The sequence below is a fragment of the Anabrus simplex genome, chromosome 1 (genome assembly GCF_040414725.1).
Source record: "Anabrus simplex isolate iqAnaSimp1 chromosome 1, ASM4041472v1, whole genome shotgun sequence".
Classification (NCBI taxonomy): Eukaryota; Metazoa; Arthropoda; class Insecta; order Orthoptera; family Tettigoniidae; genus Anabrus; species Anabrus simplex.
Genome location: NC_090265.1, coordinates 1,631,401,392 through 1,631,418,177, shown reverse-complemented (window position 1 = coordinate 1,631,418,177; position 16,786 = coordinate 1,631,401,392). Strand labels below are relative to the sequence as shown.

At 38.3% G+C, this 16,786-nt stretch overlaps 1 protein-coding gene across 1 annotated transcript in view; it reads left to right on the top strand.

Moving 5' to 3' along the window:
- Positions 1 to 16,495, top strand: part of LOC136858614 (G kinase-anchoring protein 1) — a 157,790-nt gene extending 141,295 nt beyond the window's left edge. Inside the window, exon 6 of the mRNA XM_067138311.2 lies at positions 11,776 to 16,495. Coding sequence (XP_066994412.1) covers positions 11,776 to 11,811 — 36 coding nt within the window. The 3' untranslated portion in view covers positions 11,812 to 16,495. The remainder of the gene's footprint in view (positions 1 to 11,775) is intronic.
- The last annotated feature ends 291 nt before the right edge of the window (positions 16,496 to 16,786 follow it).

Here is a 16,786-nt window from a genome sequence, read left to right as displayed (position 1 = left end):
AGGTCGTGCACTCCGAGATCCAATCAGACGGCAGACTGCTCGGCGTGACCCAATCGGATGTCGTGCCTTCAGATATCCAATCAGATGGATTGCACGGCGCGAGCCAATTGGAGGCCGCACACTTACATATAAATACAGCTGCTTCCCAAACAACTTTCGCAGTCGCCAGCGGGATACAGGAGAGCGTATCGACACGACGCCACAGAAGATGACTACCGCAGCAGTAGTCGAAACGTTTGGTAGAAACGAGAGGAGTGGACCACGGCATAATAGCCCGGAAGATTTTTATTATATTGACACCGGCCGTGAAAGCCTTCATACTTTAACTAAGAAGCGTGTTCACATTCAGGGTTCCTAACAAATATCGTCGTTTTGTCTCCTCACATTGTGGTGCAGGCTCTCCAAAACCTTCAGGCCTGCTTTTGTCACTCGTTGTGGCAGTGGATTCCTCATTTGAGCTACCACTTGGAGTAGTTTCATTCTTGATTTGGCTTTCCATAATGCATCAACTGTCTAATTATGACGGGCAAAGCATAATCATGTTTTGCTAAGTTAGAACTAGGATTGTAAGTCCTAGAGCCTTCAACCATCTGCCCCTCACGTGTGGAAACAGACGCTGACCAGAACGCCGCTTGATTCGGGAACAGACATGTCTGGATTTTGAGATTTCTCCACCTTGTCCACCATTAGTCTTCTCTCTCTCTCTCTCTCTCTTCCATTTTCTTAAGCCAATGACCGGTTATTGATTGAAAAATTAATTATCGAAAACTAAGGGCCATGTTGTTGGATGGAAAGCGTTTATTTCCATAATGATGTATCTCTGTGGCCAACTAGCGGCCATATTGTTGGCCGTAAAGTAATATTATTATATTTTTTTTACAAGCGAATGGACCACTAAGGATCACGCTACAACTTCATTTCTTTCTCTTCGTGTGGAGTTTTCTCTGTGTCCAATACTCCTTCCTGCGTTCGCTGGCCTGCTTCCGTTGTTCAATCTGTCCAGGCTCTTCCGGTCTTCCTGCGGCTTGAACACCTTCCAAATTCTTCAGTGTGTTCCTAAACGTACTCCTTTTTAACAGCTGGTCTTCCAAGATGCTTAACCTTTCCATATCCTTCTGCGTTTCCTTAATCCATGCTGTAGTGGTCTTTTTTCTCCAGAAGTAATTAAATATCTGTTTGGTAAGTCTGTCTGCGTTCATTCTGTATAGATGTCCAAGAAACGCCAGCCTCCTTTTCTTCATGGTCTCTGAGATTCTTTCCACCTTCTGGTAAACTTCTTTGTTACTCCGAAGTTTCCATCCGCTTTCAGTTTGGACAGCTCCCATAATTTTTCTGAAGATTCTTCTTTCCAGGACCTCTAGCTTCTCCAGCTTGTAGTTCATGGACAGGCATTCACTGGCATACAGGCATTCTGTTTTGACCACAGTGTTGTAATGTTTTAATTTGGAATTCCAAGATAAGCACTTCTTATTGTAGATGTTTTTTGTCAAGCCATGTGCTCTCCATTTTTGAGATCCAATCTTCCACTGCAGCTTTTTCTAGTCCATTCTCCTGTATCGTCTCACCAAGGTACTTGAACTTCTTGACTCTTTCTATCCGTCCTATCTCTGTTTCCAAGCATTTTGGTCCATCTTTGTTGTTCGTCATGAATTTGGTCTTTTCTGCTGAGATCCTCAGTCCTGTTTGGCTGGCGATTCTTTCCAAGAGGTTAATCTGGATGGTTGCGACCTCTGGACTTTCTGATAGTATAGCAAAGTCGTCAGCAAAAGCCAAGCAGTTGACTTTAATCCCACCTGATTTTCTCCCTAGACAGATCGGGATTATCCCTTGATGTTCAAGTTCTGAGTCCATATTCTCACTATCTTTTCTAGGACACAGTTGAATAGGAGTGGGGATAGTCCATCCCCTTGCCTCACGCCTGTCTTGATTTCAAATGATTGTGAGAGATGCCCGAAGAATTTTACCTTGGAGGTTGTGCCTGTTAGGGTCTCTTTGATTATATTTGCCAGTTTGGTTTTGACTCCAAATTCCCTAATGATCTTATCTAAAGTCTCTCTGTCCACCGAATCAAAGGCTTTTTTGAAGTCTATAAACGACACCACAATTTTCTTACCACTCAACATTCTGTGACGGAGTATTGACTTCAGGTTGAATATTTGTTCGATACAGGAGCGGCCTTTCCTAAACCCTGCTTGGTATTCCCCTAGTTGTTGGTCCAGATTACCTTCTATTCTATTAAGAAGCAGTTTTGAGAGAATTTTATAGGTGATCGGGAGGAGGGACACGCCTCTATAGTTGTTGACATCCTGCTTGTCCCCTTTCTTATGCAGTGGATGGATAAGTGCTGTTTTCCATTCTTCTGGGATTGTCTCCTCCCAGATTTCGTTGATGATTTGGTGAAGATCATCTAAGATTTCCGGTTCTGCCCATTTCAACACATCTGCCGTTATTGAGTCCTCTCCACTTGCCCTGTTGTTTTTGAGGTTTTCAAGAGCTTCCTTGACTTCATCCTTTGTTGGTGGCTCGTCATCTTCTGAGTTCTCTGGTACGTCTGGAAATTCTAGTTTAGAGGTTGGGGAAGGACAATTCAAGAGAGTGTAGAAGTATCTGGCTAACATCTCACAGTTTTCTTGGTTGTTCAGTCCGATTTTACCCTGTTCGTTTCTGAAGCTCAAACTTGGCGCTTGGTATCCTTTGAGTTTTCTCTTGAAGGTCTGATAAGTCTCTGGAATTGTTCTTGACAAAGTCGGTCTGGATCTCTTCCAGTTGAGCTCTTTCAAATTATCGTTTAGTCCTTCGAAATATCCTGGATGTTTCTTTCCTCTGTTGTCTGAATTGTTCCATTTGTTCCTTTCCTCTGGAGCATTTCCATTTTCTCCATTTCTCAGACCTCTCCCTGAGAGCTTCCTCGCACTCTTCATTCCACCATATTTCTCTTTTCCTCCTAGCCTTTCCGAGTGTTTTCTTTGCGGCTTCATTGATTCCTGTGCAGAGTTCTTGCCAGTTCCCCTTTCTGCTGGTCCGGATTTCATCCTTGAAGTTTCTAATGATGTCCTCAGTGATGTTCATTTTGTTTGTGTTGTATCTGATTATTTTAGGTGGGTCTCTCTTTTGTCCTATTGGGAGAAAATGGATTTTAACTTTGGAGAGATAGGGTCTGAATCGAATTCACCGTTCCTAATCACTTTGACGTTCATCAACTCCTTTGAGTTTTTTCTTGTTATCGCTACGTGATCCAATTGGAATTCCCCTAGGTCAGGATTCGGAGATACCCATGTCTTTGATTTTCTCGGGAGTTTCTTGAAGTGTGTTGACATAAGTTTCAACTGAAAAGCTTTGCAGAGTCCAATGAGCCTTTCCCCATTCTTGTTTGTTCTCTTATGTGCTGGATATTCCCCTACGATGTCTCTGTACTTTCGTTCCTTCCCAATCTGTGCGTTGAAGTCTCCCAGCAGGATTTTTACGTTGCTCTTGGGTATCCGGGTGATTTCAGTTTCCAGAAGATCCCAGAAGTCATCAACTTTCTGTGGGTTCTTCTTGTTGTCTTCGTTGATCGGGGCGTGACAGTTGATGAGAGTGTATCTCTTATTCTTGCATTTAATAGTTAGTAGAGACAATCTTTCAGATTTTGATGTGAAGTCTGTGACAATGTTTACTATCTTCTTGTTTACGTTGAAGCAGGTTCCGAGCAGAGGCATGTTGGTGGTTGTTCTAATCGCCGGCTTTCCTTTGAATATTCTGTATTGGTTGATGTCTATGATGTTTCCTTCCAGGAATCTTGTCTCTTGTACAGCTAGGATCTCGATTTGATTTTTTTCCAAAAGCTTTTCTAGTTCTTTTTGTTTTTCTACTCTGGTAAGTGAGTTGACGTTTATTGTTCCAATGAAATAGTTCTTCTTGAATTTGAGTTTGGAAGGTGATTCAAGACGCTCCGACTCGTCTTTCTCGCAGATGTTGGGACTCCCCAGAATCCTAGGTCCCGTTGCATTGCATTGTGCAATGGTGGATTTCTCTGCCGAGCTGCCACCTGGGGTAGTGCTTTCTTTCAGTGACATTTCCATCTTGCGAATGAAGTTGTGATTTGTGAAGGAAGGAATTAGCTTCCAAAGTAAGATTGGATTGTTAGTCTGAAATGATTATTTTTTCGTGGTTTACTCCACTAGGTTCTTCCGCTCTCATTGCCGTTGGGAGTTAAGATTCCTCTTCCGCCTTTGAGACCGTTGACCGAGCACCTTACAGCCGCCCCTAACATGGGAGACAGACGCTGCTGATAAATAGTGTACTCATACAATTCCCTGAGTACTGGGCTGCCTCTTCCACAATCTCCACCGTTCCGAAGTTCAACTTCTCCGCTGTAGATTCCGTTGAGGTCTTCACTCGTAACCCTGAGCTGGGACCCTTACCAGATGATACACACCGGGTCAGTGTGCTCTGGGACTCACCTAGGCAGGGGCGCCACTCCCTGGGTAGGGCTGCCTCCAAAGAGGGTCCCTACCTGCTACCTTTATTATTATCATTATTATTATTATTATTATTATTATTATTATTATAATAACTGATCTGTTACCAGATGTTGGAGGTCCACATGGCAATTTTACTTTCGTTGACTTCAGTTTGAAGTAGTTCTGTCGATGAAGCAATGAACCAAATCTCCAAAATTTTTAGCCAGGTCATCCAAGATCTTCTACACCCGTGATTGCCAACTATTTTCCTTTTAAATAATGACTGAAATGGAGTCTGTTATAGAGAATAAATTTCAAGAGAATACAAATAAGGTGGTACTTACTAAGTAGTGTTGGCTTTCTAGATTTTAGAATAAGGCATACATTTATTCATGTTGTCAAAATCTCATTTTCCACATGAAGTGTTTAATGTAACTAAATATTTCTCTATGGTGCATGCGGAAGGTCATTCTACATTATCAGCAGAAAACTGCTGCGAGCTGCCCAGCTGTTTTTTCAGCAATTAATTACTCTACTGTTAACTGATCATTTGGCCAAGGTTCATTAAAATGTGTCTGTTCCAACCCAAACAGTTTCCTTGTCAGTTCAAATTTTATTATTATTATTAGTGAGAAAGTGATATTAGTTTATTAGGCATGCTCTGAAACCATAGAAATGAACATAAAGAATAATCCTAAATGATTTCTTTGAGATTATGTTAAAGAAGGGAGTAGAGAAAATATACCGTCTGACACTGTCTTACAATGATGAGAAATTAGAGAATGGTAAGGATATTGCAGCAGCAGGTTTTACAAAGTGCTCTAAACCTGTATTCTCAAAGGAGAACATTCCTACTCTGAATTCCATCACGTTAAATATATTGTGTTCATTGTGGAGGAGTCATATTTTAAATGAGGAAACAAGACTTATAACATTAGCAGGTCTTGATATCAATATCCATCGACCAAAGGATGTTGACAAACTTTGGTCAATCCCTTAACATTACAAAGTAAATTTAATCATATTGTATGTTGGATATTCAGCCTGAAGCCTGGTTTGATCCTCCACAGCTCTGCCAACAGCCATCATAGATAGCCTAGGTGTCACTGAAAAGGCATAGTAGGGAAATGAGGAGTGATGTAGTTTCCCGTTGCTTTCCTAACCAAGCCAGAACATATCAGTCTGCCAAGCACACTAAAATGCATCCACCAACCGACTCTATGGGTGATATTTTCACACCATTCATAACAGGGTCTGGCTGCATAAGGAGTGGTATTACTAGCATCGCTCATTTCCTCGATCACTTTCATATTGTCAGAGTCTGGAATGAGACTGAGATAGATAGATAGATAATGCCTTTATTGGTGGCGAAGTTAGGGCTCAAGGCCCTCTCTTACACTTAACCACTAGACGAGTATACATGTACATAACTTATACAGTACTTACAAATACAAATAAAACAAATAATATTAATAGCAAAGACAATAGTAATAATATTGAAAATGACAACAAAAGAATCCTTAATTTTAAAATACACAAAGTAAAATCCACTGCAATAATCCGTTCATTCATCCCATTCAATCTTTCATTCACTCAACAATTATCCAGCAAGTCAACAGGATCTACTCAACAAATACTCGCGGCACGCCACTTTAAACTTGCGATGAGAGGGATTGTCCCTAATGTTCGCAGGTAGCAAATTCCATGCCCTGGACGCAGAGATTATAAAGGAGCGGTTGTAAGCAGCAGTGCGGTTTACAGGTATGGTAAGAGAGGAGCCAGATCTCATATTGTGGTCATGATATGAAGAGAGGTAAGAAAAAGGTGAAGAAAGATAGTTGGGAGTATTAGTAGAAAGTATTTTGTGCAGAAGTGATAACATGTGAAATTCACGGCGCTGGTGCACTCGAAGCCACGACAATTCCTTATAATATGGTGATATGTGAGCATCATATCGCAGATTAAATATATATCTTACGCAGCTACTGAGGCTCCGGTCGAGTTTCTTGTTACTGTCGCAGGTAATTTCAGTCAACACAGTGTCACAATAGTCAAGTATAGGTAGTATAAGAGAGTGAATTAGTTGTACTTTAAGTCGAACCGAGAATGCATTGCAGAATCGCTTCATAGGATATAAGCATTTGTGTACTTTATTACATGTGCTTATCACCTGTTGAGTCCAATTTAGGGTCTCAGTCATAATAATTCCTAAGTTAGTCACTGAAGTAGAGTAGGGTATGATTTCATTGTTTAAAATTATTGGAGAGATGTCCCGTTGCTTAAGGGAATATAGGTTTTTACTGGTACCAATAATAATAACTTGAGTTTTATTCGGGTTTATTAGTAAACTGTTTTCATTTGCATAGTCACTAAGATGTTTTAGGTCGGTATTTATTTTAGTAATTGCAGTATCAATATCACTCGGTTTTGAATGACAGTAAATTTGTACATCATCTGCGTACACTTGCACTTTGCAGAATTTAAGAGCTTTCGATATATCATTAATTTGGATGATAAATAACAGTGGTCCCAGGACCGACCCCTGAGGGACACCGAGAGTCTTACTTTGCCACCCTGAAGTCATATTTCCCACTGTCACACGTTGCCGGCGATTTTCAAGGTAAGAGGAAAAGAACCGAAGCGACACACTATTAAAATTTAGTTCTCGAAGTTTGTGCAGTAGTAACTGAGGGTTGACAGTGTCAAAGGCACTACTGAGGTCTAATAATGTCAGTACAGTCAAGTCCCGTTGGTCCATTGCACGTCTAATATCATCTGTCACTCGTAGTAAAGCTGTCGCAGTGCTATGTCCTTTCCTGAAGCCGGATTGGAAGGGATTGAGGAGGGAATGCTTGGTAAGGTATTCAGTAACTTGTGTTTGAACTAGGCGTTCAAGTACCTTGGATAGGGGTGGTAGGATGGATACTGGACGATAATCTGAAGGAGAATCTAACTTGGAGCTCTTCGGGATGGGTCTAATTAGTGCATCTTTCCAAACATCTGGGAACACTCCGTTTGTCAGGCAGTAGTTAAATATATGTGTTAGTATTGGCAGAACAGCTCCCAAGATATCTTTAATCAGCGATATGGGAATGTCATTATTACCTGTGGCATTAGATGTAATAGAGTATATAGCACCTTTAACTTCATTCGAAGTGATATTTCTAAAAGAGAATTGCTCATGCACAGAATGCTGTTGAAACAAGGGTAGTGAACTTTTAGGGAAGGAGGTAGAGGCTATTCTTGGCCGTGCGAAATAATCATTTAAAGCCTCTAGTGATATGCTTGGTACATGTTGTTCTACGGTTTTACCTATACCTAACGTACGTAATTTACTCCATTTTTGTCTCGGGCTGTTAGTGTTCATCAGTTCCTGAAAGTATTTATATTTAGAGTTCCTAATTAGTTGCTTTGTCCTGTTTCTCAGAATCCTGTACCGCTCAAAATCATCTGTGTCATGCGTCAGTTTGTATTGTCTGTACAGTTTGTCACGACTGGCCATAGCAGATCTTATCTCGGCCGTTAGCCACCCGGATGAATGGCGAGTGATTCTTACCTGTTTCTTTGGTGCGTGCTTATCAAATATTTCCACTACCATTGAATTGAATTTGTTTACTTTAGAGTTTATGTTCTGAAAATTACGTATACTGTCCCAAGGCAAGTTATATGCATCGTGGCGCAGTTTATTCCGGTCCATATGTCGTAAGTCTCGTATTGTAATGTAGCGTGGTTTGTACTTAGGTATTCGAGTAGAATAACACACGTACAATAGGTCATGTGAAGAAATGCCAGGAGCAGGGATCTGTCCGTGTTTAATTACTTTCTGAGGTTGATTTGTCACAAGAAGGTCAATTAAGGTATGACTTGTGCGGTCAGAGTAATGAACGTGATTAGTAGCGTTGAGGGGTAGAACAGTCATGTTTGTGGCGAGAAATAAATTCAGTAGGTTATTCGCTTCACTAGTCTGCTTTAAAAGGTCAGTGTTAAAATCACCCATGATTATAATGTCATCATATGCCGAGATAAGATTTGCTAATGCCTCTTCAAAATCATCAGTCTGTCTTATTTTAGGTGGCTTGTATACAATCCCTATTAATATCTTTTTATGGCAGTCTAATTCTACAAACATAAATTCTGGTCGTAGTGTAAGTCTTGGGTCAGAAGTGGAAATTATCTTACATTTCAGGTCATTTCTGTAATAAAGTAGAAGCCCACCACCTATTTTGTCAGTGCGGTCATGGCGTAATATTGAGTATCTGTCAAGGTTTGCTGCCGATGACGGCATGTCTGTACGCATCCAGCTTTCACTGATTCCAATAATATGTACATTGTTTACTTCAAAAATAGCCTGTACCTCCTCCATATGAGCTAATAATGACTGGCCATTTAGGTGGCAACAATGTAACGATCGCGGGTGGCTACTGAGCTGCTCTTGCAACACAAGTCCTGTTGAAGGTGGTAGGGACAAAAGAGAAGGGGGTGAGGGCTGAGGAGAGGAATGCAGGTCAATGGTATTACCGTTGTACTGGTCAACGAACATTTGAAACCAAGCAGTAGGACATACAATTAAACAAGAAGTAAAATGAGCTTACCCGAGCAGCTTGGCAAGTAGATCCACTGACTTTCACAAGCACACTTACACACACACACAACACACACAAATAAAAACTAATTAATATACACATAATTTCTTTCACTAAGTTCACATGTTCAGCCTACTCCCTGCAACATTTTTTAATTGAGCCATCGTGCATATTTGAATTTTACTTCCATCTTCCCGTAAAACACAAATGCGCCCATCTTGAGTCCAGCATTTCTGCATTCCCCATCAAATTTATTCTAGCCCATACCGGAAGACATAGTGCATTGTAAACACTACATCTCGCCAGCAAATGCATAAAAATTTAATCATATAAACAAATACTGCCCCAAAGAAATGAATTTATGCTTTATAATAAAATCTGGAAAGCTAACATTGGTTAGCAACTATCTCTCTATTTGTATTTTATGGTCTATAGATAAAACTGAAATTGATTCTCTGTAATAGAATTATGTCTTAATGCGCTATGGTGTCAAGCTGTACATTTGGGAGACAAGTGGGTTCAAATTCCACCATCAGCTGTAATAATTCAGAGTACAGACATTTATGGAAACTGGCTAGTGCACAAATATAAACAGGATTTTATTTTTATTTAAATTCATTTATTGAAAAACACAAGGCAATTATAATTTATTTTTCCACATAGTTTCCTGCTTTGAAAATGAATTTGTCCTAGCATATGGGCAGCTTTTTCATGCCCTCGTCACAAAAAAAAAAAAAAAAAAAAAACCAACCAGGGTCATGTCACGAGCCAGTTGCGCACAAAGTCTTCCACACACTCATGATCTTCAAATCGTTGCCCTCCTAGAGCTTCTTTAAGCGGTACGAACAAATGGAAATTGCAGGGCGATAAGTCCGGGCTGTAAGGAGGATGATCAAGTGTAGTCCAGTGCATTTCCTGTAGCTTGGAGACAGTTAGAGCTGCAGTATGGGGCCGCACATTGTCATGGAGGAGGATGACCTGTCGAATCGGTTGGTCTCGTCTTTTGTGGCGATATGCAACCTTCGCCTTGTTCAACAGTTCGCAGCAGTAAGCAGCATTGATTGTGCGTCGCTCATGCAAAAAATCAATCAGCAAAATGCCTCGCCGATTGAAAAAAACAGTTGCAAGAACCTTGCCAGCTGGCAGTAGAATCTTGGCTTTCACTGGTGCTGCCTCCCCTTTCCACCACCACTCCTTACTGGCTTGTTTTGATTCGGGAGTGTAGTGGTGGACCCGTGTTTCATTGCAGGTGATGATCTAACTCAAAATTGCATCACCTTCTTCCACAAACCCTGCTGTAAGCCTTTGACAGACCTCCAAACGTCTCAACTTTAGATTTTCGGTCAAAAGGTAAGGGACCTATCTGCAACACATTTTACGGAACTGTAGATCATTTGTGATGATTGCTTGACAGCTCCCATAACTGATTCCGACTTGTTCTGCAATTTCTGATACTATCACCCATCAATCATCATCAATAATGTCTTTAACCACACAAATGTTTTCGTCTGTAATGCTGGTCCAAGGATGGCGATCGTGTTGCTGATTATCCACATGTTCTCATCCTTCCTTGAACATTTTATGCCAAGCGAAGACACGCATCCTTGACAATGTTTGATCACCTAACTGTGCAGTCAATATCTGGCAAATTTCCGCCGCTGTAACTCCTTCATGAGCAACAAATTTTATAATTGTGCGTTGCGTAGTGGAGGGGTGCACCTGTTGCTCCGACATTGTGAGCGTTGCTGATGAAACGGCGGGAAATATCTAACAGCACTCTCTCCCCACTCCTAACAGTCCCACCTAAGCATAGCAGAAGCACGGGGCCAGTCGTACCAACTGTTGATGTTCAGGAACAAAAATCCTGTTTATATTTGATTGACCTTCGTATAAGGCACTTATCCCTTAAATCAATATCAAGAGGGAAATGCACTCTCTTAATAATTGTAATTGTTCTCATTCTTAAACTTAATTTAATTCATTTTTCTGAGACCTGCCAAGAAAGTCGAGGCAGTTAAGGATGAAAATAGTGGATTATCACCCCCCCCTCACTGAGGGCTGTACCTTAATTAAGGCCACGGTCGCTTCCTTCCAACTCCTGGGCCCTTCTTATGTCATTGTCGCCATAAGACCTATTTGTGTCGGTGGGACGTAAAGCCACTAGTAACACCACTCTGTCATATATTGCCTGTGGCAACTGGAATTTGGTTGCAATCATTAAATTTTAACTGTTTAAGATAATTCAGGTTTAAGTTTTAGTTTAATTAATTAGTACCAATTTTCATGCTTAGCCTGTGTACCTTAGCCACCTTTCTTAGCTCTTTCCTGCATTCCTTGTACTCAGTCATTTTGTCTAAGTGGCAAGCTTAAATTTAACAATAATTTGAATAATGCAATTTTATTTTTGTTACAACACTGGATTAATAAACCATTAATGATCAATTATCTGTCACAATAGAAATGAACATTAATTTCTTTCTGTTACACTAGTAAAGTGCCCATTTTTCAGGAGTTCATCTTCTATGGCTTTTACATGTCACTCTCACTATTGTGTTTTATTTCGTCATGCTTTATAATTATCAGTTTACATTGGATTATTGTGGGGTTTTTTATTCAGGATACCTGAAACACCTGTCAAGTGTGAATCCCCATTCCTCTTAAATCATTCAAATACTTGCTCCCATAATTTGTGCAACATTTCACTGGTTTTGCTGCTGTTAAATAGATTAATAGCAAGTGTTTGCTTGCAGAACAAAAAACGCACAGCAAGCGATTCAGCTCAGTGATGCTGCCGACTAGTGCCTGGGATCAGATCTTCCATTGTGTCGTTCGCTAAAGTGACAATATGCGAGAAGAAACTGCACAGTATTTGGTGTTCGGATGTAATGGACATGATGGTCTACGCATATCTAGAAAGAATTTTAATTTTTTAATATCTTTTTAGATCTTACGTTGAAAACAACCAGTGTACTGCATAATTCCAGTTGTGTTTTTAAAAGATCTGTCAAGCCTGTTATAGTGAAGTGTTGATTATGAGTGAAGACAAGTTGTTCCAGGAGAACATTTCTTATGCTTTTATTTTTAGGAAAGCACATTATACAGAATTGTACATGGAATAGTTTTCTTTTGTCTGCCTGTGCAATCCAATGACATGCATGTGAGGCACAAAAATTATATCATGGGCATATAATTAGAATTGCTATTTTTTTATCCCTATTTAGGGAAAGAAGTTTGTAGTTGGTATTTTATTCTTCCAATGCTTTAACTAACCAAGAATACAAGCCAATCAGGTAAGCTTTTGTTTTCATCTTTTGATTTTATGTAGAAAACATAGTAAACAGGGTTAGAATAGTTCAGTATTACTCATAGCACTCAGTCTCTTCAAAATTAAATTTGCTCCATAAATGCATGAGAATACTGTAGACATTTTTTATGTATCTTAATTGTGTTTTCATACAATGAGTGATAGTGAGCTCATCATCCTAATAGTTGCTGTCAGAATACTGGATTTGTCAAATAGGCATCATATTTGTGGCATTTCTCAAAGTTGATTGCCGTAAGTTAATGATCACAAATTATGATTGGGTAAAATATTTTGTTCCTTTTTGTGTTGCAGAATTATAAATATTAATAGTTTAAGCTACAACATGTCATTCATGGATAAAGCTAAAATATTATATTGAATTTTCATGAGAATGCAAGTAGTCATCTTTGTTAAAAATTTAATTTTGTAATTTCAAATATTTTATTCTGTTGTGCATTGTAGAGTTTATTATTAATTGTTAGCTTTCCATTTGCTAAAGGAACAGCTTTATCTGTGAGGGAATAAAAAATACTTCACTCCTTGGGGGAATAAAATTCTATTTGTGGAATGCATTGAATTCTTTGGATGTCCATTGGAACTTCTGTCTTCTCACCAAAATTATTATTTTTCATGTTTCCTCTTCTGTTCAGTCTTTCAATAGATTTCCTTCTAAAGAAATTGTCAGAAAAGCAAATTGATGATTATGGTTTTCAAATTAATTCAGAATCCGACAGTCTTACAGTATTAGCATTCTCAGACTACATTGTAGTTATCACAAAGTCCATCAGTGCACTGCAACAAGACCTTGTAGTTTTTTTAATTAGGGTAGAATAATGACTTATTACTTTGACATTCAAATTATGTTATATACTTTTATCCCTATTGAAAATGGCAGATCTTACATAGCGAATCCAATTTGTTGTGGCTTATCTGTTGGTATGGCTGTAGAAAATTCATTTCCAAGGGTTATTGAAAATCTACAGTACAACTTCTGCTAAACATAGGTAAAATGGGCAGTACTTAGTGTGTTTTCATACAAGTGAAGAAAGTCACCAATGCATTTGACTTTCTCATGGTATTCTGGTGGATCTAAAAGCTCTTTTAATATCAAAACTGATGTTCATTAATGGCATAATGTGTGTAGTATACTTTATATAGATTCACGTTAGTGAGTCAATGCCGATTGTAATGAATTTAACAGCTCATGTCCAAGTTCATGTTTTTTTTTAAATATAAATACTGGTAGTTCAAAATTATGTAATCTATATTTTAAAGGAACTTTCATAGAGATTTCTTAAAGTGATTAATGTTAGAAGAAAATGTTACAGACATGTAAGGTTCATAAAGATTTGTTTCTTGGAGAAATGTGTAGAAGGAAGTGCATTCCTTACCATTTTTATTCTTTGGTAGGTATGTGTGAGCATTACATATTAAGATCTGTTTTCTCTCAGTTCAAATATTGACATTTATCAAAATGGATAAGATTGGAGAAAGTAAATCAGATAAATGATAAACTCAATGATGCAATAAATAGTACCGGTACTGAAATATCAATATAACTGAAAGTTGTTGACAGACTACTACTACTACTACTACTACTACTACTGCTACCGCTACTGCTACATAATTCTGTTGGACTTGTGCTTGCCATAAGGCAGATTAACTACTGTTAGTTAAGTTCCAAAATCCTATGACTTGTATCACTATTACAATTGTTTCTATTTCCTTTATCCAAAACTACAGTTGGTTTCGTTTTCCAGGAAGATAGTAAACTGAAACTCATCTTGTTAATAGCCCTTTTGGATGGAAATCCTTAGGTGTTAGATCAGGAGACTTGGTTATTAAGCTACCATTTCATTGTTCCTTGTCCAAGCTATTGTTGTACAATTGAGGAAAAATTTAACATGTGTAGAATTGTTCTTGTTGTTTGGAAAAAACCCTCTTAATATTGTATTTTCCTTTAATTGCAGTATTGGAATTTTTGAACATATCCAGGTGGCTAATACCATTTTCAGTTCCCACAGTTAACAGAATTCTGTTGTGCAAACAAAACCTCCATTTATAGAATCCCTTTCATGTTCTACTACTGTATCCCATATGGTTTCAAAGAACCATATATTCCTTTATTATGATGGTCTGTTAATCTTGCCTTGGATATGGAACTTTGCACAAGTTTTTCTAGAAAACTTTCATCGATATATTTCTTGTCAACCACTTCAACACTAAATTTATATCTTCATCTGTGCTCATTGTAGTTTGTACACATGAAATTGCAGTGATGTTTTTAAAAGCCTTCCTTATTGTAGTTTTGACAATGCTCTTTTCCACATTGGTGTGTGTGGTTGATTCGTTTGGACTGCAGGCATACTAGTCTGCCTTGTTTGAAACTCAAGGTTTTCCTTTTCCCGATGACCTTTGCCCCTAAAAACCAGTTTCAATGTAATGTCTGTGCTTACCATGCAGCCATATTTTATCTTTGAGGTGGTTCCTTATGATACTTCTTCCTAATTCTCTTTAAACTGAAATGGTTGATCATAAATCACCAATCTAGAAACAGTACTTTCTAGATTGGAGAAGCAACTTGAAAAGACTTTGTAAAATCATCTTCAGTTGTTGCTCGTCTTCGAGTATATAATTTCCCTGCTTAACAAACCAGTTCTTGCATAGAAATGCGTCCGCAAAAATTGCACTTGATACATGGTGAAGAGTATGGTTGAGCTTGGTGAAGCTTGCGTGCTTGCTGTTTGGACTCCTCATGCCTGTGACTTTCTTCTTCAAACAGTTTGACAACAGCAGGGATGAGTTGCCACTCGCTAAAGTAAGCAATCCTCAGTAAGTGTTTCGTAGGTCTGTAGGTTTACATTGGTCACCTTCATGGTTTGTTTAAGCATCTGAAAGGGTTACCTCAGAGTCTTGTACCAGAACAATGTTCACCGTAGGTGGTTTGGTGAGGGAGCCTACTGTCATTCATACAGCGGATATGCCCAGTCCATCTGAGTCAGTGATGAATGATGGAAGCCTCGTCACCTTTAATACTTGCTTTCTCTAACACTGCAAGATTGGTGATATGATTTTCCCACTTAATGCTCAAAATGGAGCTGAGTTTCTGCTGTTAAAGCACTCAGGCTTCTTTATGTCATGGTAGTGTAATATAATATTTGAAAAATATATTTATATTGAATCTAATTCACTTATTTTAATTATTAAAAGCTTTTTATGTTATACAATATATTCATATTCTTGAGCGTTTATTAGAAGCAAAAGTTGCAAAAGTTAACCTGTAACACACACAAATTGCTATCGTGATAATTTAGAAAGGATGTACTGCGTTTGGGAAATCTTCACTGTTGAAGACTTTGGTTTCCTTATTTCATCTTAACTGCTTAAGTGTTATGAATTAGGGCATTAATTGTTCCTGGTCCTAGTCAGTCATATTCTGTGGATGTGTGGCAAACAAGTTTTGCTTTATGACCAGTCAAAAACTAAAATTGTCATAAGCCCTATCTTAATTATGTAAAAAACTGTCTTGGCAATTATATTTACCTTTTTCTTGCATTTGTAATGAATATACTGAAATTTTTTTATATTATGCCTTGCATGTATGTCCTTGGATTTTCATCGACATGGTTGAAGGTCATGGACAACTCCTTTGACAAATATAGACAGGTTATATTTTCTACAGAACTTTTATTTGTTGTTGTAATATCCTATATAATTTAGTGAGAGATATTATGTTTTTATCTGTTGTAAGACTGCTGGTTTTACATTACTTTTGTTATGTATAACCCATGTTGTTATTGCTGTGAGCAGACAAGAAACATCTTTATTCACTATTCTCAAGCCATGCGCTCCTGGAAGATATTAATGTAATTCAGTAATTGAGACTGAGTGACTTTCTTATTCTTGAGATGTAGTTGGACATTATTCTTTATGTCTCTTCCTAATATCTTTCTATTATGTGTTCTTAAATATCTTGCATTTCTTTCTTTGTATTTCATTTGCATTCAGTCATACGTGGACCAAAAGTCAGAATTTGTCAATTGGTGATATACCTCTGTGTGTTACCATAAACAGAGACTACAGCTCTGTAGTGGGCTACACTAGATGTAGTACCTCTATTTTCTTTGTATTGTTTATGTCAGATCATTTTTGAATAATAAAGTCATTTGATACAACTTCACCCATTCTCCTTTTCCTCAGCTTTTCACAGCCATCAAAAATTATTATTAGTTACACAAGTATGTTCGTTATTATATCATTTTAATTTTCAAGTCTCCAAATTATTTTTTGAGTGTATAATGTGAATATATTAGAAACACAAGAATAACATTTTGGAATTAGAGCTATTTTATGTGGAGTGATTGATGTTTGTTTCTTGTAATAGGATTAATTGTTGTGGTGAATACATTAGCAAATGGAGTTCCAAATCATCATCAGACTCATCCGGTTGACAATGA